The sequence below is a fragment of the Ptiloglossa arizonensis genome, chromosome 4 (assembly GCF_051014685.1).
Source record: "Ptiloglossa arizonensis isolate GNS036 chromosome 4, iyPtiAriz1_principal, whole genome shotgun sequence".
Taxonomy (NCBI): Eukaryota; Metazoa; Arthropoda; class Insecta; order Hymenoptera; family Colletidae; genus Ptiloglossa; species Ptiloglossa arizonensis.
Genome location: NC_135051.1, coordinates 18,806,512 through 18,831,277, shown reverse-complemented (window position 1 = coordinate 18,831,277; position 24,766 = coordinate 18,806,512). Strand labels below are relative to the sequence as shown.

General features: G+C 43.0%; 1 protein-coding gene across 2 annotated transcripts in view; it reads left to right on the top strand.

Moving 5' to 3' along the window:
• Positions 1–24,766, top strand: part of LOC143145131 (neprilysin-1) — a 117,794-nt gene that overhangs the window by 44,742 nt on the left and 48,286 nt on the right. For both annotated transcript variants that reach the window (XM_076308181.1, XM_076308180.1), the window contains exon 5: positions 18,065–18,279. In XM_076308181.1, the coding sequence (XP_076164296.1) occupies positions 18,065–18,279 (215 nt within the window). The remainder of the gene's footprint in view (positions 1–18,064; positions 18,280–24,766) is intronic.

Genomic DNA, 24,766 nt, shown 5'->3' with positions numbered 1-24,766 from the left:
AATCACGGTGGAAACGACGAGTAACGGATGAAAGGGCGTCGAAAAAGAAAAGAAATTATACGAGAAGGGGTGCCTTCTTTGTGGAGGAGGGGGATTAGAGGATCGTTGAGGTTCGTGGAGGGGGCTGGAGGATCGTTGAAGGTCCGTAAAGGGGGGTTGGAGGATCGTTGTCGAGACGAGAGACAAAATGTTCGACGATCGAGAATTATCGAGTATCTTCCCATCGAAGGGTCGTGGACGGCCATTTTGGTTCCCAGTTGGATATTTTTCCGTAGAAGGGGTACAGCGAAAGGTGTATCGGGAATATCGGCGGGCACTTACACACGTCGATGAGCCTGCGTAGACAAGTCGACAAATAAGCAACAAAAGGAGAGAGGAGAGAGAGAGAGAGAGAGAGAGAGAGAGAGAGAGAGAGAGAGAGAGAGAGATCTCTTCCCGTGACATACACGAGTGCACTTTGCCGGTCAATTCTCTTAAGCTCTCTCCGTCACACGGTTATACGCTCTACTGCTCATTTTTCCAAATGTCAACCATCCCTCGCGAGCGCACACGTGTGTATGTACACATACACGGACGCGTTAAATCTTTAAAATAGATCTCGGCGACATTTTACGGGATTTTCGAGCAATTTCTTCTTTGGAGGGGGTATACCTGGCAATTTCTCGCGAGATATTAATTTCGCGAGGGGGTTAATCGTACTGGAAGAGGGGGTGGTCTGAGAATTTATCTCGTCGGAGAAGTTAAACCCTCGAAGCGTACGTTTTTTTTCTGGCTATTTATTACTGTTTAATGTATTCCGTTGGAAAAAAAATTGATGCGCGATTTTTGGTGTCTCTGTTATTAAATATTTGTAAATTTACTAATTTAACGAAAGCGCTTCAAGAATGTCGAATACCCGAAAGCTGAAATACTGATGTGCAATAATTTAATAAGAATAATAATGATAGTGATAGTAATAATATGTTTATTTTATGGTACAATATATTATATTTGCGCGAAGCTGTTAATTTAATAATGCTGTATCGATACTTCGTATGAAGGTGACATTGATCTAGAAAAATCTACGAAATTACAAAAAATTAATCGCGTTAATTATGTTCTGATTAACACTATTCAGTTCGTCGCGTAATGTTCCGTGGAACTCTTGCCAGAGAATAGAATTATGCGCCGAAGCTGTCCTGGGTAGGTTTGAATTAAAAAGCCAGAAAATCTCTGGGGATATTACGGTACCATTGCGTACTGCACACGCGGAAACCATATCGAATTTAATACGTCGACGCTCCAGAGATAAAACATTCATTGCTGATTGCACTTGTGAGTAATCATAGTCGGTTGTTTAATCGCTCGTCGGCGCCACAGTTGAGTTTTTGTCGCTTGTCCGTCGTCGTTGAGGATTTGAAAAACGAAGAGAGACGAATGGAGGAAAAAAATATTCGTCATACGGAAGGGGAGCGGAGAAGACCGAGGGGGTACGCCGAAAGTGGAACGGGAGACTGAGGATTTATTTCGCCCAACGAGTTAACGCTAGGATTTCAAAGACAAGAGAAAAAAATATCGAAGGAAATTAAAGAAAAGAAAGTATTCGATATATCGTGGGAGAGTACAAAAAAAGGGGGGGCACGCGGGAGATGAAAGAGGGGGTTGAGAAATAATTTCGTCGAATGCGTCAATTCAAGGTATTCGAAGATACTAAACATGGAATAAAAATATCGAGAGGAGAATACAAAAGAAAAAAGAGCTCGGCAGAGAAGGACAGAGGGAGTCAGAGGGGGTACTAAAAATTTATCTCATCGGGACGAGTTAACGCGAAGATTTCAAAGACAGCGAGAGGCAAAGGAAAAAATATCGGAGGGATACTGGAGAAGAAGAAAGGTATTGGTGGTAAGAGAACCAACGGGGGGGGGGGGGGGGGGGGGGGGTCCGCGGCACCGGACTTTCAGTGTCGTTGCAATACAACCGGCGCGCTGCTCTAACCCAGAAAGTCAATGTAGGCGGTCTAAGAATAGAAACGAACCGACGTTGGCCAATGCGGAGCCCCGCTATCGTACGGCCGACAATGTGATTAATCAATCAGGGTATTGGCGCCGAAACGTCGCCTCGATCGTGCTCGTCGTTGGATCGGCCGATGGTAACGTGACTTCGTTTCGTCAAACGGGTATCGTCGAAAAACTTTCATACGATTAGAAGTGGCGGAGTAGAGGATCCAGGAGTTCATCGCGACAGCTTCTGGTATTAAGAGCCTATTAACGGCTTGTTAACGATCCAGGATCATCGAGGTGCCTCGAAAGCTCGCGCAGAGCCTCGCTCGAAATAGGCCAAGTGCGACGATGTTTACAACACGATCCCCTAACCATTCCCCCCCATTCCCCTCTTTTCCTCACGGACTTTAATATTGAGATCCACTCGGTGACAAAAGATTGTAAACCACCATCGAGAAAGTAAACCTGGTTGATTCCACGGTCGATGTTGGTCACAAAGGGAACAGTAGACTGTGTATTTCGTCCTCAGGGTCCATCTTCGAAAGAAGGAGAATCCTCTTACTGTAAGGGCCCGCGTGCTCGACACCCTTTTAAATTTATCGTTCAATTCCACGTCGGTTTCTTCCAGAAAAGGAATTGATGGATTATATAATCGGATGTATATAAAATATATACTGTAAATAATATACTACAAATAATATACTACAAATAATATACTACATAAAGAAATCGATGAGTTATATATAATATATAATGTACAAAGATATCATTGGGTTGTACACACTTATAGATTTTGTGATCGAGAGAGATGAAAGATCGAGAAATTTACGATACATACTCGGTTAATTCATATATCGATTATGTTCGCGTTTCGTGCGAAAACTTTGCTCGTAGGACCATCTCCCCCCTGTGCCCCTCGTCTGGGTGGTGCAGAAGCGTTGTGAAGCTTTATTTCGCCACGACAGACAGGAAGCGCGCTTCAAGGCCGTTGTCACGATAACGCGAACCTTGGAAGTTGGATGCGGGGTTCGTGGGGATTCTAACGCGTTGAACAAAAAGCACGATGGGTGGAAAAAAATCTCCACGGTGACTCGTTTCGTCCACGACTATGTATCTCGGTCGACGTTGTTCGCCCGTCCAGCTATCTAGTTATGGAAATAGAGAGGTACAGGGGCGATGTGTTCGTAGTGGGAAAACTTTGTTTCTCCGGTGATTTAATTTTTTCAATGTTTTCGTCGCACAATGTTCATTCACCGGTCGATATGAAACAGAGAAGACAAGTGTGCGCAGAATAGTGAGCCTCTGTTCTTTGGACCTAACCTCGAAGGTACAATGTAGGTACGTAACGTGAAGAGAAAACAACGCACGTGTACGCAAATATACAGTGAAGATAATAACGTACATAAAATATGCAGAGGAATAAATCTCAGGTGACGTTGCTTAGAGCACATTTCTTTTGTTGGAATTTTTTCGATTAAAAAAAAAAGAGAAATTATGCCCAGGGATGTCCCATCTCCCCCCGGTGCCGTTAAATTCGGATAGCGCGCCATAAGGACGCTTACACGTTCCACGTAAATCAACATTTTTTAAAATAAAAATATACACAAAATATTCTCCAAAATGTACATTTTAAACACACTCGTGGAATATTTATATTGGTCGTTACATACCGTTGTAAAGAATTCCCAAATGTATCAGCTTCGTACCGCCTCGACAAGTGCCCCCTCGGGAACCCCCTCGAGAAATTGTAAATCGACTCCCCGATCAATTCCCCCCAAAAGAGGAGAGGTTGCCTCGAGAGTTCATGGTTCGGACCAACGGATAATACAGAGGTAGCAAAACATCGATACCATTCGGTCCCCGGATCGCTTCAATCCCCACCCTCGCTCTTGACTAGTCGTTTCTGTCCGTGACAACCGACACCCCCGCACCCTTCTCGCCGCCGTTAAACGCCAAACGCAACATGTTATCCGATTGTCCGGCGTAGCTCGCCGTGGAATGACGGATCTCGATTTTAATGCCCGAACTGCGTGTCAGTGGGGATTTAATTGAACGCCGTGAATTTCGGTCACGTAGGGGACGCTACTGTCACGATGGCACAGTTTTCAAAAAGAATTCTTGCGCGCCATTCGTTGACAGCGATCGTTTGGACAAAAAATTCTTTACCATAATTGAAATTCAAAAAAAAAAAAGGAAAAAGAAGGAGTGTATTCGCGAGAGTGACATCGTGCATGTGTGAGTGAGTGAGTGTGTACGTGTGTGTACGTGTGTATGAAAATCGGACGATAGCGATCGATCGGCTTGTCGCCGTCGAAAGACCACAGGCGCTGGCTTTTTCGTCGACACACGCAAACGTACCCAAACATATACAAACACACAAACCTACACAGACATGCACACACATGGAAGGGGGTCGGTTTTGCGGGGTTGATTCGCGGATGATGTTCGGCGAGCAAGCACTCTCGGACCATGTGCAACCCTCCCGCCATCGAGTGGGTGGTTTCGGGGGTGTGGGGGGACGGGGGTGGATAGTTTGCTCGCGGTCGGTCCTGCGCCTGTATTATCGCGACGATTTGCATTCGGTGACACCGCTGGTCGGCCCGAAACGATTTTTCTTCTCTTTCTCACCAGAGATCGACCCCTTCGTCATCTACTCCACCACCCCCCTACCCCCCTGACGATTTACGCTCGCTCTCGGTCGGAGGCGCGAACCGCTGGAATTTATGGTCGGGCATCGATTGAATCGCGTGTTTGTCGTCGCGACTCTTCGATTTTAGATGCGTTGACGATTTATTTGTTTACTTATTTATTAACGTTTCGATAGCCTTTTGACACGCCGCAGGGGGGGGGGGGGAGCTGTTGCCGCGTAAATTTGAACATTGGGTCGGAAACCATTTTTTTTTTTTTTTTTTTTTTTGGAGTGAGGGTAGGTCGTTTCTTTTAATTCTTGGATCGATTTTATCTTCATGACCGTCTATTTGCAATGACGATTAATTTTTTAGGTGACAGAATGTTTGATAACACTGTAATCTGTCGACCTATTAATCTTGTGCACGGTGCTCCCGTTTGGTTCTTCTCGAAATTAATAATATAATACAATTTTTATAAATATTAAAATTCAATACTTTATTTATGTTTTCACGTTCGCCATTCGATCCGGAATAATTCTGAGCGTAGAACGAAATGCGGATATATGAATTAACAACGACCGAATTCGTTATCAATTGTACAGTAATACCGTCAACGATCAGAGAGTTTGGAAACTGACGTATTTTATTAACAATCGGATCACCTGATAGAACGTTTTCACGGATAAACAATATTAAATTTTGATCGACGTCCCGAGCTCGATACAACAACGCTTTACCGCACCCGGTCTCGTTTTGTTTGTTTTGCCATCCGCTTAATTTTGTTTCTATAGCGCAGATTGGTCGATAATCAAACAAAACAAATCCTCGAAAATGGTATTAAAATTTTATCTCTTTCTCGATGGTACTTGTTGAAACAAAAATAAGCACTCGCTATAAACAGTCTCGCTTTCACGGAGTTGGGTAAAAACTTAACAAATTGCGTTGCGGAGCTTCCGTAATTACTGGAAAAGAAGCTAACAAAGATTGAAAACGGGAAGGGGAGGGGGGTAGGACAAAACAAAATCGTGAGCTTCGAAGTATCCCATTTCCAAACTGAATAAACTTGTATCGCATTACGGATGGTCGTTCGACGTGATTTATTGAAATTTCCACGCTCCGCTGGAAAATTCTCCCCCCCCCCCCCCCCCACAATCGGGAAAATTCATTTTTCATCGTGCAGCGTGTATTCCCTGTCACGTGTTTGTCGTATCAAAAACATTAAAAATACACGCCTTGATTGACAATCGTGTCGTGGAAAAATTAACAACAATAGCCCGCGACACGCGCACGCGCCATCCGAAAACATTTTTTTTTTTTATTTTTTTTTTTATTCGTTGTTTTTTAATTAATTGCAATCAATTTTCACGGGAAGAGTTACGAGTAATTTGGGTCGTACCGTTACCGACGACAGGGTGAGTAATTACTTGTTATTTACGGTTTAGTGTAACGACAGTTGTACAGGGTGTATCCGGGAAACTGGAACGGGCTATAACTCTGTCCCGAGTGGAGTTAGAAAAAAATCGTAGAGGAAAATTCTACGCTGTTCAACGCGTTCTATCGTACTGGTGCATGTTTTTTTTTCAGAGATGCATTGGTGCAGTTGAAAAGTGCAATTGCAATTTTTTTTAAACACAATTCTAGAATTTTTTGTTTGTTTGCATAAATTGGCTCCTCGTGACATTTTATACGTAAAAATTCTAGCGGGTATGTGTTCGATCTATGAACTTACGGTCCATTGTCTATCAGCTGGGTGCCTGAGGGATTCAAGATGATCGGTTAAGCGCGAGCTGTAGCCGCACTTCGAAATTTCTTCTTTCAGCGCGAGTATCTTTAAATCGCGATGAATTATTTCTTTAGTCGCGCTCCAGGGAACATTAGAAACTCGATGTTTTAGATTGAAATCGTTGAAGGATCTCAGTGGTGAAATTGCTGGCACCACAGTTGGATCCCATAGGTCCATACGGGATTTCAAGTAGATCTGTGCAAGATGAGTTCTCTTTCTAGATTTAAGTTCTATCGAAGAAACTAATGGAATTGTTATTTTGCTCCTTTCGAATAGTGGTACTACTTTAGGTTTCGATGTGCTCTTTCCGTGTTAATCTCTTGTTCAATAACATACTCCAACGCGAAGACCAATTAATCCTTAAAAATCGAGGGAACTTTCTGTCTAAGGTAACTCAGAAATTTTATAACAAGGCGATTGTGCTAGAGTTTGATGACCCTCAGACCTAATTTCGAGTAGAAACATACCTAGAATTAATTTTATTATACTTACAATAAATCTTTACTCTCTTTTTTTATTACCTCCTTATATTGTATCATATTTTGTTATTAATCTATATTGTCCATAATTTTTCACGCACAAGGTTCCCCTGCTTTTTATTTTTGCTATTTTTTTCTCGTTTTTAATCTACTCAACCTACTCTAACCTTCTTCCTCCTTCCACTACCTTCTTCACAATTAACTCTTCAAGATTACACATTACCTTAACGATATTACTTTTCAAATGATCCCCGTGGTTAATACCCAGGCTTAAACCGTGTCATAAGAGTATAGAGTGTACATAGTGAGTGTAATGTAAGTGGATGGTGCTCTCGAACGATTTGATGACTCGATCCATCCACGGGGACAATGCGTCGTCATCGAACGAATAAACCGGTAGTGGTGCTCATGTAAACGACTCCTAATCGGTACTGTCGAAACGATACCGATACAAGCACCGATACGAACGTTACCGACAATCACGGGGATAATAATGTCAGCGGCGGATTAGCCCCTGGTCGTGGGGCGGTTGCGCGTGGACAGGCGCGTAATTAATCGCGGGACAATTAGTGGTTATCACGCCGGTGGGTCGATGGGCACTGCGTGTCCAGCAACGATGCGTTTGCAAACCTCTTGATCGGTTCAAACCTGTACCCGATCCTCGAAACGACCTTCGTTTACTAAATCGAGGTTGCCTTGGACGAACCATCGACATTGGAGAAACTGATAAAAATAATTTCGTCGAGTTATAAATTACACAGACGGAAATACTTTAAAGCGGGGATAGAAGTAGTTCCTCGAATCCACAGGATCTTCAAAGCGACTATTCCGCTCCATTTTGCTCTTGATCGTAGATTTGACATTTTTGTTCATGATTTCGGAGTATCGAATTTATTTTCACGTGCAATTGAGACTAAAGCGGTGTTAACTAAATTAAACGTACGAGTTACTTTGGTAATTGTTATAAAAATTGTGGTACTTTGGAAATTAAACCAACAAGGAGTAAAAATAGAGTTTTGTTGTTGAGAAATTTTACTTTGAAATTCACATTCTAATGATGCTTATATTTTCTAACAATAATACTTTTTTTTTACCGGTAACTAAATTATAACATTGGTTTCTCTCAATTTTTTTTTCTGGCCGATTCCTTCGGGAAGTTTAAATTCATTTCGAATGTTTCGCGATTGGTAGAAGTTCCACTTGGAATTTTCAGAAGCTGTGAAGATTTAACGGGATCGTCTTGATAAATCGTGGAAGTGTTGAAAGTTGCGAAACGTTGAAATTTAACTTCTATGTAAGTAGCAGAAAGTATACCCTAGCTGGAAAGGGACGAAAGTGAGATGCTCCGCGAGAAATTCTTATTTCCGTGGGAATTTGCGGGAAATTGCTTTAATCTATAGGGGAATTCGAACACTTCAAGTTGGTTTCTTAAGAGTTTCATGTGCTCTAATACATACAAGACTTGTACAGGATATAATAATTAGATTTCGTTAGTTAGCATACAATTGAATTTTTGTATTATAATTTTAATAAAAGAAGGTGGGGGTTTTTTTACGACCATGAAGTTATTCAAAATATTTCCAAACGTTTCAAAGTGTTCATATTAAAGATATAATCGTTACAAAAATAAATCGGCGTTTGGCTTAACAAGCTTAGCGGTGATCAAAATTTGTACGTGGAACGTTGGAATTTATTAAAGAAGAATTAAAGCGACCATAGGGAAAAATCTCACACTAGAGAATAAATTAAAAATTATATTTGGTTAAAATTTTTTTTCTCTCGAAATATTAGCTATCCGGTGGCCAAAATTTGAACCGAAAGTGGAACGTTGAAATTTATTAGGGACAAATTAAAACGACCTCGGGGAGAGATCGTCTACAAACGAATAAACTAAAAATTTTCCTCTATTTAAATTTGTTCACTCGCGAAATAGTAGCCACCTCGTAGCCCAAATTCGACGGTAGAACGTTAAAATTGATTAAAGATAAATTAAAGCAATCATTGCGAGAGATCTCGCACCAGCAACTAAATAAAAAGTTTTCCTCGTTAAAATTTTTTTTCTCTCCAAATACAAGCTACGGCCAAAATTCGAACTAAAAATGAAACGTTCAAGTTAATGATAATCATCAACCAGAGTACATCCTATTCCCCCGTATTAAATATCTCGAAAAGTACTCAACCCTTCCTCCTCGCTCTGGAAAAACATCTCCTAAGTATCTACCTTGTGGTAAAAATTTAAAAGTGCCGTATTTAAACGTATCAAACACAAATTAAACCATCCGTGGGAAGAGATCATCCACGGCCAAATGAACCAAAAAATTGTCCTCGATTAAAGCATCCACTTCCCCCGGAATTAAATCTCCTACGTCAATGGCACCGTCACTCGAAAAATAATCATACACCCCCATACCCGTGATCGAGGGTGTCGAGGCGTAGAAAGGCCCGGCTGGGAGGTTGTTACAACGTTTTGATATTCAAACGACCCTTTGGTCGGCGTGAACGTTCAGGCAATTTTTCTTTTTTTTTCTCTTCACCTGGAGGGGAGACTCGCGTGGGATGTCGGTCGGTCCGCGAGAGCGATCCGCAGGCGGTTTAACAGGCGGTTGCTCGAAATGGCTGGTAGCACGCGGGCCGCCCCTCGGTGCGTAATTATGCAGGCGAACGCGCGTTAATGCGCATCCAATGACGTCACGCCTCGCATCGGTGGGTCCTTGAAACCGGCCTGAAAGCTTTCTCCGCCTTCCCCCACTCCTTCGTGCCCCCACTCGGTGGGTCGCGCGGAGACCGTGCTTGGTGCGCGGAGTGGGGGTAGATCGCGTGCGTGCGACGCCGATAACGCGACACGCCGCTTGTTTAAAAAGGCGCACACGCATCGCGCGCGCGGCGAAGGGAAACGACAAACGTTGGCTCGCGTGCGTCGCGCCACCGTGGCCACAATCTGACCTAGTTTCCCGAACTGGAGACCCCCCACCAGTGAGCTCGACAGCCCGCGTACCGCGTCTTCGGTATTCGATCCCGCGGAAGGTCGCCGTGGATTCGCGCAAACTTTGATCACTGTATAAGTAAATATCTCTTCCTCTATACTCCCCCTCTCTATCCTCTCTACCTCTCCAAGGTGCCCATTTTAGAACTTCCTTTGGCAAACTCCGCGCTTTTAAAAGTAGCAATTTTCCATTTCGAGACAAAAAGGGGCAAGGGTGGATTTCGTATCGTTTTACTTGGTTACCCGTTATCAGTCATCGTTCTCTTCCGTCCCAATTGTAGCACGCTCCGAGTCGAACGTTCACCCTCTTCCCTGGTTTGGTTGACTCGGTTTCAACGGTCTTTTCTCAAGATTATTGTACTCGTAGTATTTTCCACCGGGGTACCTTTTAAACGAGTGTACGGTTGGGGAACAGTGATGTATAGTTGTCGCGTGTTTGCGCGGGTGTTATTAGGTAGCAGGTGTTTCTCATCTAACGTCAATTTCGATTTTTCTGTGACAATGTCTAGCTGCTACAAAGGGTAAAGTAGTTTCTTTCAATCCTCGTCGAAACTTTTTAAGATAAAGTTTTAAGATTGAGGGATTCCCCGTCAGATAGAATATTATTTTTTAATTCGATAATTTTGATTCTTGCCCTCAAGAGACTTCACAATTTTCATTCGTTCCCCAATATTTACTGATTACAACCTATAAAATAATTTTTCTTTTAATTACAACTTTCGAACAAAATTACGCATTTACCAATCAAGGGGTCCCCGTTAAAAGTGAATAACGTTATTTCTTTTACTATTTCCAAGAAACTTTACAATTTATCCAGAAAGGACGATCTGACCAATTCTATACATAGATCACTGTGATTAACATAGATTAACAATAATCACAATCGTGTGATTTTCTAATCTGGTTTAGTAGCCGCTGAATGTTCAATTTGTTCCTTTATTTAATTCAACGACCCTCTCGTAACTGAGCTAGTTCGACGATTGATAATAATCGTCGTTGAGCTAGTTAGGTCGCGCTTAATAAAAAAGAGGGTAGCAGGGGGAATGCGAGGAATCGATTATTACCCGCGTGGCACCTGTACTCGGCGTTTCATGCAACGGACGACCCACTCGCCAATTAACGGGAAGATTAATTGCGCCGCGGGCGCAGCTGGGGTACCAGCCCCGAAGAAGAAAACGACGAGAACGAGCGCGTCGCGAGAGCACGAGTCGAAAGATCGCCAAGGGTGTCAAGGTTGGGCAATTTGGCCCCGGGCTGCGTCCCGGGGATGATTTACTTCCCCGCTAGTCGAGAAACTAACCCCCTCCCCCCCCCCCCGTTTACCCCCGCGCCCGTAGAAACTATGCTCGGATTCGGGGTTCGGACTTTGTTTGCTCTGTTGCATTCAATCCGTGCGAGAACTTGGCCGAACGCTCACCTTACCCAAACGATATTTAATCGAATATATCGCGGTGGGAACAAGATCTCTATTTAAATATCAAATTTGTTACTACCACAACTCGACCAATCGGAAGATATCGAGCCTCGTAGATGGTGCGAGATTTTATTCGAATGACGGAGAACGCAGCTAATATATACTTTGTGGGATTTATTTCTTTGAATAATTGTGCAATTAGGTAATTTAATTTTGTGGCATACATTGGGAGTTTAAAGAGCGTTGTTTATTTTTAAATGGGAATTTTCACCGTGCGGGGAATCCAAAGTTGTTTTTTTTTAAATGGGAATTTTTTACGGTGCAAGGAATTCAGAATTGTTTATTTTTAAATAGTAATTTTGATGGTGTAAGGAATCAAAAGTTGTTTATTTTTAAATAGTAATTTTTACGATGTAAGGAATTAAAAGTTGTTTACTTTTAAATTGTAATTTTGATTGTGTAAATAAGAAATGCAAAATTCTTTGCCTTTTAATCGTGATTTCTATCAAGTACACAAGGAAGTAAAATTTGTTTATCCTCGCTGGTCAGAAGTTTTCATTCGGACGAGATTTCGCGAAGATTGAATTCAGTCACTCGTGTATTCGACGAAGAAAGAAAAACCAATCTTGAAAGAGAGATAGCCAGTCTTCATAAAGGCTTCGAGTAGATAAAAATCGCGCAATTATGTATATTCTGTTTACTCGTGGTAATACCATTCCACGTAGGGGGTAGTCTGGAAAGAGCGAATGTGGAATACCTTTGCGAATAATTCCGAAGAAAAATATCACACCTGTCGATTTCAAATTTTGCATGCATATTCGAACATATGTGTAGCATTTCTACAGATTTTACCAACTAGCGTGTTTATATCCCCAAAACTGCTAGAAAATGCAGGAAAAGGAGAAATCGATTTCTTTCTTTCTGCATACAATATTTCAAGCGAGTCAAGGTCACTTCCTTAAAAATACTATCGCCTAAAAATTATAACTATAAATTCCCTTTCCAAATTAATAAAAAAAAACACACACACCTCCCTCAATTTCAAATTCTGTTTCCACAATTTTCCTCGAGCGGCTTAAAGTCTCCGAAAATTTACCTCTTCGATTTTTCTACTCCCTGGAATAACAACTTCGACTCTTCTAAAAAAAAAAATACGCAACACGAAACTACTGCTCGTAAAGTTTACATTTTACAACACCTGGCTTGCGAACAATTCCAACGAGTGTCGATCAATCGTTGCAAAAATCGATGCCGGCGTCGATAAGCAGCCACTCGACGAAGCTATTCCCGATTCCGCGGCCGACGCCAGACGCTCAGCCATTGTTCCACGTCGAAAGAAAAAGTAAAGCACCGAAGCGCGAGTCTATGTATAGACGCACACCGGTGGGGCGCATTAGAGGGGTTAGAACTACCGGGACGGTCTTTTTTTCTTTTTTTTCTTCTTTTTTCTTTTTTTTTCTTTTTTTTCTCTTTTTTTTTCTTTTTTTTCAAACCCCCACCGATGTTAACGCTCGACTCGAAACCGTGTCAAGGACGATCCCGATCGGTCGACACTTCCGTGACTTTTGCGCGGCCTATTCGAAGCCACGACCCGGTCGTTCCGGTCGCTCGAGCACTCCGAATCGTTGGCAAGGGAGGATCGATGGTGGAGGGGTCGTTTCTGCATGGATTCGCAAGCGACCGTGTAGTTTCAGTTCGACTTTTTTTCGTAAATTTCTCGGTCTCGTGACACGAGCGGAAGATACCACGCACGAGGGCAGATGCGATCGTCGTGAGTCTTCGTTAAAGTCGTTCTTGTCGCGGAAGAGCGCACTTTTCGTTGAAAGCCCGGAAGTTCACGTCTCCTCGTCACGAGAGGGAACGGTGGGATTGAAGTGTAGAAGGCTTGCAAGAGTCTCGTCTGGTATGCGCGCGCGCGCGCGCGTATGTGTGGGCGTTTGTGTGAACCTTTTTGTATTTTCCACGTTTTATGCTGTACAATTGATTTCACGCGCATCTGTCTCTCGAGAGACCCTGGCGATGAAAGTTCATTTTTGTGGTGCGATCGAAAGTACTTCAGTTTCTTACTTTTCCGCTCGTTCCAGCGAATTGATTCTTCGTGTTTGGTTTGGTCACGAATTGGGGGCTAGAATGGAGATCACTTAATGGGGAACAAGGGAATAATATGCCTCTACTTCGTTCGTGTTTTAGAGGGGAGGGGAGGGTAAATCGAGTGGAAAAATTTGGCTCTTCGGACACTTTACATCGGTCGTTGAACAATTTATCAGTGGTAGTTTATACGACTAGTGTGCGAGTATAATGTATCTTGGATACTATAGGATGCTTTTGGAAAGAGTGCAATATGCATTCTTCTTAATTACTTCCAGTATATTCTATTTCGCAAACTTTGGTAGCACGTTTGTTCACGAGGAAATAAATTGTTCATGTTCTACGAACGTGTTTGTCCCTATGTTCTGTTTCCTTGTCTAACGATAATTGAATTTTCCAAATAAATTCGAATAGGAGTGTCGTGTCGTTATCTAATGATCGGAGGGTGTCGAAGGCGCGCGAATTAATCCAGTCGGTCATGGTTAATTTCGAAGCCATGGTTGGTCGTATCTCGATCGAATTCCCGTGCCGAGGAAGTCGGGGAAGACTGTGGGTAGCGGAAATGGAACTTCCGGATTGTTTCCATCGTGCGGCTCTCTCGGCGTTCCAGAGTTCACGCGTTTTCGAACTGCCTAGTTTACGAGTCGCTCTGGACGAGTCGTATACGCGGCACGGTATCTCGTTAAGTCCTGTAATTACCACCAGCGTTGATTAGAATCGACACAAAGGTGTGCAAACGTGCAATTTTAAAGTACGAACATTTCGAAAAATAAATCGAGTACCGAAACAATCGAAACAAATACATTTTTGCTTAATAATTATAAACGAATCAAGTGCATATCTAAAGAAAAATTTACACAAAAATGAATACCAAACAAGCAAGAATGCAATATAATTATTTCAAATTTTCGTATATGTGTATAATTGAATCTTATTCTTCGACCTCCTGGTATTAGTCTAAGTTCTCGTTCAATTAATTTTCCATATTCGTAACTCAATTGTTCGGTGTTGTTCCTTGAATAATTTCAGTTAGAGTATATAAATCCAAAGTCGACAAATTTATCGCGAAAAAATATTTCGGCTCCCCAAGTCCCCGTACATTTCAATTATATCTTAAAAACGACTAAATTTTCAAAATCAATTTAATCGTCTGTATCGAAACACCTATGATTCTGGAACCTTCCGTTAAAAATACAGGGCTTTAAGCTCTACCTCATCGATAAATTCGCAAGTTCCCTGGTAGAAGAGACTCCCTCCCTCCACTCTTGAAAATTCCAAAAACGAGAAAAAATATTATCAATTTTACTAACAAGCCATGAAGTCTCTTTTTTGAGGGTTTGAACCGTTAAGTCGTGTACACACACCGTTGGTGGATTAATTCTCGATGCGTCTCCCCCTCCCTCCCTTCCTTTTCAAACGTCCCGACGACGGTTATCAACCAATGAGACATCTCCACGACGCGTCCTCGAGTAAATAGTCGCGCGCGATTTGGCGCCGATTCTCCCATTCTCCCCTTAGTCTCCACGAGAGGAAGATGCAACCTCGAGCGAAATAAAAGCAAGAATTTCGGGGGACACGGAGGAAGGGGGCGGGGTAGGGGGCCGATCGAAAGCAATCCGACAAGCGCGTACAACTTGCGTCATGCAAGCATATAGATGTAAGGACGGAAAGAGAGGGAGGGTAGGGTTGGCAGGTCGGTGGTGGGGGTTGTAGAGGAGAGGGGGAGGGGGGTGGACGACGCTGTGTGGTTGATGTCGATTTCGTATATATAACACGACCGCGCGATTGTTCGGCGCGATTGAAATCACGCGAAGCTTTACTTAACGGCGAACTTGCGGATTTCGAGAACACGGATATATCCCCCGTACCTCTGTCCCCGCGGCGGCCTTATCTACCGCCCCCCTTCTACCACCCATTAATGGCGCTTGGGATGTTCCGCGTGCTGGGGTGCATCTAATCGAAATTCCCCGCCAACGTTTCGGACGAGAAGCTCGCGTAATTTTGCATGACACGTCCTGATATTGTGGTTGGGACAAAAGATTTCGAGGGGAGGGGGAACGGGTGAGTTTTTGAGAAAATTTGGGATCGATGTCCTAGAGCCTCGTCGCGAGAATAATAATTTTGCGAAGCATCGCTGGCACGATAAAATTAAAATTTCCACCGTGGGTCGTTTGGAAGAAATTTATTTAATAATTTATGGTATGTGAAAATGTCCGACGGAGAAAATTGTTTATGTCGAGGGGACAAATTTTCTCGATCGGAAAACCATTTCCCCGAGACTCGAACGAAAGAAATCACTTGTATTCGGAACGGTGTGGGATTAGATCAATGTTCTTTATAGTGCAGAGGGGGCACTGGATCTCTGGAGGGATGCTTTACAAAGTAGGGAGAGCACGGAGAAAAATGTTTAATACAGAAAATTGTGGTTAACTCAAACATCTCTGTAGAAGTATAATTTTCTTACGTCACTTCGAATCAATCAAGGGTGTAAAATTTTTAGTTTTATTGGGGCGTGGGGGCAGGGTATTATTTATATAAAACAACGTATTCCTATCGAGAAATTAATCGTTCGATTGTTAAGACAGCACAAGTATATTTTTCTCACATCACTTCGAACAATCTTGAGTACAGATCTTTTTTTTTTATTAGGGAGGTCCCTCATAAAACAAGCCACTGCCTTAAATCTCTCGAAGGTTATCCGTACCGATAATTCTCGGCTCGGACGGTCTTTATTTCGCCTAACACGCATTCGTGTAACCTTTCCAACTCTTGCTTCGAGCAAAACCACCCTTCCGGAGCAGGAAAACGTGATTTCGTTGAACACGTCCGTTTCGATTCGCACGTTGGAAAATAAATTGTATTATAAATTACAGTGAACGCGAGAAGCCAACCACCGAGGATGTTATAAGCGGCCCTATTGTATCGTGATGATTATCGGGAGTGACACGCGATAGTGGGGGCCGAGATTTCTTTTCCTTTCGCTTTTTATTACCACCGATGGTTGGTTTATTTACCCGGGGGGTGGGTTGTGGGGCACGATACATCGTTCAGCGTGGATTTATTCGAGCGTGGTGCACGTTAACGGCGAATCGAGCTAGAAAGGCGGGGAAACGAACGACGACGGACTATCTAACCGCCTAACTCGACGAACAATAGACCGTCAGAATGGAGAAATTTTATTGCCAGTCGCGAGGGGGCGCACGAAACGCGCGGAATTCGCGCCACGGATCGTAAGTTTTGTGCGACCGCTCTCCCGGTGATCCAGGAACTGATTGTTTCACGGAAACTCGCCGAGGAAGTTTAAATTGAATTCCACTTTTTATTCAGGGTGGACAAAATTGCTTCGCGGATGATTTATTTGTTACATCCTTGTTATTGTTCTCGTCGCGACCTATACCTCGTTCTGGGCGTCTTAATTTTTTCATTGCGCGTCCCGAACCGCTGTATTCCTGGTGAATATCGATTCTTGTGGTTTTTTGAAAATTAAAATAAATAACGAATTATTTTCTCTTTTATTTATTCGGTGTATAACATTTGTATCGAGTACGAATAATCTTAGGATTTTATTAGGGGGGAATATGTATGTATGTACTGTGTGGGGTACTCTCGATTTAAGAGTCATTTGTCCAGCTTTCAACTACGCGAATACGCATCTGTTTTTGAGGTTAGGGTTACGTAAAGTCAATGATCGGATTTTATTAATTCAGATAAATTATTTATTAATTTTTCGAACCAAAACGAATCTTTCTGTCAACATCTATTTTTGAAAAAAAGTTCCCCAAGAAATGGAGCACTTTCCCGTGCTTCACGATTTGCTTCGTTCTCCTTCCCTCACGAGAACGAAGTGTTTCCGTACTTTGGAACTTCCTAGACTTCTCCTCGATCCATTTCTCAACTCGGACAAAATACACGGACGACGATTACTTACGTGAAAATGCAGTTAAATTGCAATTAGAGCTGTTTGCCGAAAGACCCTGCGAAGCTTACGGTGTGTACTCGATACACATAATTGCTCAAAGTCGCGTCCGTTCGATAATCTCCACGGCGATGGAATTTATAACATCAGAGGATGAAAGGGAGGGGAGATACTCGACGATTGTCAAATAGCAGTTCGAAGCATGGTCACGTCGCGTCTGATACTCGAAAATCATCAATCAGAAGGGAATTCCCCGGTTGAAGGACGCGCCAAATCGAAAATTGTAAACCTCGATAAAAGTCTCACTGATCTTTACAATGGATCGAGCATGCGGAAACATGGAGGAAGATACGCACAAACATAGAAGCACTCGACAGGTACTCGAGAGGTTTTATTTACAGTATATCGTTGCATCGCGAAAGAACGAGAGCCAAAAAAGAATTGGGGGGCAGGGGGGCATCCTTGATAAGAAAGTAAAACACCGTATCGGTGATACGAACTTTGTTCTCCGGGGATGAACGTTGGTGAGCTCTTTCATTGTTCACGCACGTCAAAGCATCAATTTTTACGAACGAAAATTCGCACCCCCTTCACCTCGGTGCCCCCTCTGCTCCCCTCTCGATTCCTTGTTCGAGCGGTTCTCCAAGCTGTTTTTTCCTCTGTTCCCTTCTTTCTTTGTTTAAAAAGGAGGGGGGCAATTCCAAGAGGGGGCAGAAGGGTCTCGAGTCACCCCCGGACACGTTTCGAACCAGAGAATCTCGTTAAAAACTTGTTTACGATCGCTTGTTTCAGTTTACGAGCTTTTACGTGAACTCGGGGGCTATCTACCACCGAGGAGCATCGCGCCAGCCGACATTACGCCATTGGTCTCGAGGTTGTTGAGAGTGAACGGCGCCCCTCTCTTCGACTTCTACGTGGACGTGGATCTTTACGATCGCACCAGGTCGTCGGTCTTCCTGGATCTGCCTACGAAACATCAGGAGAACGCGTTCTTCGCCGAGAACCTGGTAAGTGTGTTGCGAAACCCGTTTTCTCGAGCCCCTCTTTGCCTCCCCCCTACTCCCTTGTCCCTTCAAGGAACAGTAAATTCAGTTACAACGCTCACGACTATTATCAGGCTTTAGTCACCCCAGAGAGGTTTATAATCCAACCCCCTCAACTCCTTAGTACCCCCTGTAACTATTATTATTAATTCTCATGGCATCGTTTATATCGCGAGGAGAAGTGCATAGTAAATCTTCGAGAATCGCGGTCGAGCCAGAATCTTGTTTGTCGATTTCTCGAAGAATTAACGAGGGGGATTATGGTTGTTCGTTTCGATGCTATCGAGACTTAGGGGATGAATGCTTCTCCGAGATTGTGGGGTACCCGGTTAATTGATAGCGCGTTCGAGCTGCGGAGACCCCGGCTAATTCCTCGAGCAAACCCACGGCCGAGTTTGGACGTCGCGCGTAAATCCTGTACGCGCTCGTTAGTGTGTATGTGTGTGTATATGTGTGTACAGAGGAAGATTCAGCCAGCTGTTACGCTCGAGAGCGTGCCCCGACTTTTTTTACTTTTTTCATTTTTACCCTCGCGCGTAGATACCACGCCTGCAACAGCTTGGCGCGGCACGACGAGCGAGCAAAAACGTCTTCGTTATTCATACGGGGAGTACGCTTAATACCGGGGATTATTGGCGGATTCGCGGGCTTAAACCGGTGCATATGGTGCACCAAGGGGGGAGATGGCTCCATGGAGAGGGTACGGGTAGTTTTTCCTCTTGTCGATCGGAAACGTTAGCGAGTCTTTGCTGGATTGTCGATTAGGGTCAAATTTCTGACCATAAAACCGCATTTCAACTTGTCTGATCATACACACGCATGCCTACTTGTTTGACCATACATCCATAATTGTCTGACTATACACTCGCATTTCCACTTGCCTGACCATAGACGAATGTAATACCACTTGTCTAGCCATATACGGGTGTCCTACTACTTGTCCGACTATATACGGTGATCATACTATGTGTCTGACCATAGGCAGGTCATACTATTCGAGAACTGTAGCAACGTACAATTCAGACAGCAACCATTTTGTTAATAAGACTATTGCCATAATAATGAAATTAAAGTTTAATCCTTCGACTGTCTTCTCATTGTAGCCTATTTGATTGTAGTCGATACATAAGTAAAGAAATTGCCGCTTGATGTGGGGGTTGTCAAATTCTTACAGTTGCTCGCCTTCGAGGTGACGTTTGGCCCATAAAAAATTCGATATATCGAAATTAAGGTAGTATGGTCAGACAAGTAGTATAATCCCCGTCCATGGCCAGATAAGTAGTATTACCCCTGTCTATGATCAGACAAGTAGTATGGCTCCGGCCTGTGACCAGACAAGTAGTATTGTTCTGTCTATGGTCAGACAAGCAGCATCACCCTTGTCCATAGTCGGACAAGTAGTGTTACCCCGTCTATGGTCAGACAAGTAGTATAACCCCTTTCTACGGTCAGACAACTAATATGTAGTCCCCGTCTATGGTCAGACAAGTAGTCTGCGCTACTATAATGGCTATAACACCGTTAAGGCTCGAAAAGTTTATTCTATTTCGACTTCCAGTTCAACAGTCACAATTTTAAAAAAGCATTCAAATTTGAGTCGATTTACCTAACTGTACTAGATCCACACGTATTTTGGAGCACCCGCTTCAGGAAGATTCTGAATATCAAACAGCTGTGTCACGTTCCCCCCCATCCCCGTGATTAATCTTGCTTTTCAAAATTTAACAAAGTGTCGATACGAGGAAGAAAGAACCTGGACGCATCGAACGGACGCGAAAGTTCGCAACTTTCCAGCCGAGAGCGATGGAAGTTCGATTCCCAGTAGCCACGAAAGTATCGGGCACCATTTCAAGGAGAGGAACGTGCCGAGTATTAATTATTCTCCTCGTTCTTTTAACCATTTCCAACCGCCATCACGTCTCGCGATGATCGTGTTCGGTAAACTCGCGGTCCACTTCCAGCTTCCGTCGGTGAACATTCGGGCTGGCTGCGGGATACATAATTTATAGTCTGGTTCGAATCCTCTAGTTGAGCGACGGACAGAAACATTCTTGGTTTTCGTTTCACGCGTGTAGATCTCCGAAAGCTTCAATTTTTTCAGAAGCTTCAATTTTTTAGAAAGCTTCGGCTTTTCTCGATAGTTTAAGTCTCCCTTGAAAGTTCTGTTCTTTTTGTAAGTTTCGATTTTCCAGAAAATTCAGATCTCTCTCGAAGGCTTCCATTTTTACAAAAGCTTTAATTTTTTCGAAAACTTAGATCTCAGTCGAAAGCTTACATATTTTTAAGAGTTTAAATTTTCTCAAAAACATAGACCACTCCCGAAAGCTTCAATTTTCAAAAGCTTCAGTTTCCTTGAAAGCTTCGACTTTTCTGAAAGAAAAGATTTTTTCGAAGCACCTTCGCTGCTGTCAATTACAGACAGGGTTATCCTTGGAAAAGGAAAAAACGTGCAAGATTTCAGAATCGAAAAGGGGGAGGGTTGTGTGCAATTTGGCGACGAAATTTTCGTCGGGGACGATCCGACTGGAATCGGATTAACCAGTAAATTTCAGATGCTAATTACAAGGCCGAGGAGATGAAATTGCACCAACGACGAGGGAGAAGTTTATTGGACCGGAACGAGGACGATGCTTTTTGAGATTAAAGAGTGCCGAGCTGATTGGCGTGAGCGCGCGTGAGATCGAGTTGCTCGTTAGGGTCCCTGTGATACTGTCGCGATAGATCGACGAACTCGATTCGCGACGTAGACGCGTCGTTGCTTGAAATAGTTCGGCGCCTCGAGATTTGATTACCGTAGCTGGATACGACGTTCAACGTCTGCGTGAAATTTATGGGGCGTCTAATCGGAAAGGGGACACCTAATCTCTTTTATTTTCGAACGACGACGCTTGGGAGAGATGTTTCATGCCCGGAGTACGAGTCGAATGGTTCTCCGAACAGTGAAAATGGCCCGAGAGGGAGATACGGGAGAGGAAAAACTATGTGCATCGGCAAGAAGAAATATTGGCGAACTTTTGGAAAGTCTGAACCCACTCCCATGTCTAAAATAAACGAGACAAATGTAGTCTTGAACAAAACGTATATTTCCAGGGGTTAGCGACACTTCAACAGGGAAGGAAGGTAAGATTCCTTTAGAAATTTTTCTCGAAGACCGGGATCAAATTTTATGGTATATTTTTCCACCAATGGAGTGCATACACATCGTAGTATAAATCTACAAAATTTTAATAAAAAATTTGTATTCGCGCACGAATTACGATAAATTATAATACATGAAGATACTTTACGGTAGGTGAGAAAAGTGTCTTTTCGGGTCGCGTTATATAATTCACCGTTATTTATTCGCAAACCGAAATTTATTGATAAAATATCACGTGTTTTAATACGATAAAATATTACCCGGTCGTTTCTCGAAAATAATTTCTATTGGTAAATTAATTCTAAAGTCATCCGCTCCAAAGTGGTGTTATTTTTTTAAATTACCTCTCGATCCATCATTTCGAGACCTTCGTATCTCTACGGACTATAAATTGAAGAGATTTCTCGTGGCGGTGTTCGTCTCGTTTATTTTAATCTCGCGTCCCGAAGTCCATCGCGACAAAATCGTCCCGTATCGTCGAAAGTAAAGTAGATAATTAAACGCGTCTGGGGTCGGAGTCCGTGCAACGTCGGCAACCAGATTTTCTCCTAAATGGATTTACGTGCGTGCCAGGGGTACAAATTCCCGAAGAAAGATCTTCGTTTCTCGGTGAATCGTCGACTCGAGACGCTTCGAGGGTGTCTTTGAATGCTCCTTCGCCAAGTCGAGGGTTTTTCGAGTAGTTTTCCTGCTGAGCATTCCAAACAAGGCCTTGATCTTCGATCGACGAGCCAGGGTTCTCGAGCCGGTCCACTCATGGAACTCTGTATCGTTGAGAGCAAATTGACCGCGAGTCGAAAACACGCTCGAAAAACCATAAGAACGTACACGAGGCTTCACGAAGAACAGTTGCTGGTGTTAGGGTAAGTTCTTCGTATTTCTGAAGCGAGAAAATTTATACGAAATATTCTCGTTGGTGCAGTATTCTCCTCGGATGGAACAATCCGTTCCACGGTAGACAAGCTGTCGTGTTGAGGGAATTAATTACGGAATAAAGAATTAAGGAGGGTGTAGGGGGTGCTTTCTAGTACCCTGGGGATAATTTCTGGCCGACGGAAATTTTTAATAAAAGTCAAGAGGATAACAGTTAAGGGTGGAAAGGGTGTGCTCGGACAATTGGTCGTAGCATCGCTGCTCCATGGGGGCACAGAGGTGTCTTGGATGTACGTTTCCCATCCTGGACCCCTTTGTCCGGCTGGTTCCTCGCGATTGTTATAAAGGTGAGAGAGGATTTTAATACTCGAGCTCGACAAAAGAGTTCACGTCGTGACGACACTTTGACTCGTATGTTAGTAGACAGGTTAAAGAGGGGCTGCGTGGAGGATTAACCGTTGCATTAACAGGAGTATTTTGTGTTTGTGTTTTATTTTGTATAATTGTTTTATTTACAGTTCGGTTAATATTGTGAAAAATGTGATTATCGTTGAATGTGTTGAGTTTAAGAATATTAGGGGGGAGGATTGAACCCCAATTAGTAAGGGGGGATACTTTGTACCCTTTAATTTTGTGCATTTATTTTAGGGTTTAGTCAATCTACTGAAAAAGTTAAGTTTAAATATTTTGAGGAGAAAACCCACCTAGAAAGGAGGGTTATTTTATATCCTATCATTTGTTCCATTTAAGTATGTAAAAATAAGAGTGTTTTATTTTTATCAATCGCGAAATTAATTTGTTAAAATATAATTTCGTAGTGCCAGAATTAAATACAGAGTTAGGGATGAAAAGGTAGCCTCGTCCGGTGTCAAGGATTTTCTTTCGATTTTTCATCGGGACAGTCGTAAAGGTTATTCGATTTCACGAAGGAAAATCGATGTTGAATTGGGAGGAGACATCTCGGGATCATTTGTCATTCAATCGGTTCGAGCCTATTAGTCTTCGTCGAGTATAGCCAGAGTTTGCTCGGAGAATGTAAGACCCAGTTACTTAGAGTACAATAATCTAGCACGATTTTTGAAACGAATAATCACCTTTAGGTGCATTCTATGTGATTAATTTTTTTTTAAATCTATCAAAGTTCATATCTTCAACCCCTTGGAAATTTTTCTGAAAACTAACCTCGTGAAAGTTTCCACGGAACACATGTCCTTGCGTGTTATTTTATTTCGAGCTCGTGGCTCCGAAATTGTGCCTACGCGAGAACTCGATTCCTTAACCAAATATATCGAATCGAACGTTAGTTTGGCAACGAAGGGTTTCGTTAGGGGTGCAGATGGCTGAAAATTCCGGTAGCCAAGCTCTCGAATATCCGATTGGCGCGACTCGTTTCGTGCTAATAATCACAGAGGGAGCGTGCCAACTTATTTCACGCCTCGTTGGTCCGCGACTTCCGGTGTTTTTCGTGTACGGAGATCGTGCAAAACCGTGTTCGCGTTACCCGCTCGAGGATGGGAGCGTTTAAAGTAAAATCGAAGCCGTGAACCATGCACAATAAATTTTATTCGTCCACGAGGGACCAGAATTCGTGTCAAATATTTAAACACGCCGTTTCGCGCGTTTGCAAACAGTTTTGAAACGGAAGAGTCTGCGCTCGGGACAAAAAGTGTACACCCTTCGGCACCGAATCTGTTTACACGGGGAAACGAACGCGAGATCCCTCGTTAAGAGTACTTGCGTGCCTTTTCGACGATAAAAAATTGCAAAGGGCATCGAAAGCGTAAATATTCTCAAGCTTTTATCGTACAGTATCCATTATTTTCCACCACGACCTCGATCTTGTCGTATTTTGTGTTCGTATACGCGATAATTGTAGGCGGAGTATTTGTTTCAATATGGCGCACGAGGCACGCACAATGTGTTTGATTTCGTTGAGAGCTTTGCGAATTCGATATCGACAATCCGTGAGTTTCAATTACGCGAGGAACTTGTCGAGAATGAACAATGGGATTTCTGGACCGATTAACCACGATTTAATTGGGACACGAGGGGGTAATTTCGTTAGGATGAAAAATTATTTTTTTCTCAACTTTTTCGAAATCTTTAAGGAATTGTCGTGAAAAGATTGGAAGGGAATTATTAAAACCGGTGACTTTATGAGGCTTTGAAACGAATTTTCTATAAGCTCCAAGATAGGATATTAGCGATTCTCGATCGATGGACCCCGATGTAATCGAGACTCGAGGGGACAGTCTTAAAGAGAGTAGTGCGAAGAGGTTACGATAGAATTCGAAACATTGGTGATGTTACAAAGCTTCAAAGCGAATTCGCTATAAGCTCGAACACTGTACGTTGAGTTTTTAAAGCAGTTTTCCTTGACACGATATGTTTCAGACACGTTCGTAAAGGTTACGCAACCCATCGGTTTGAAATTTAAAT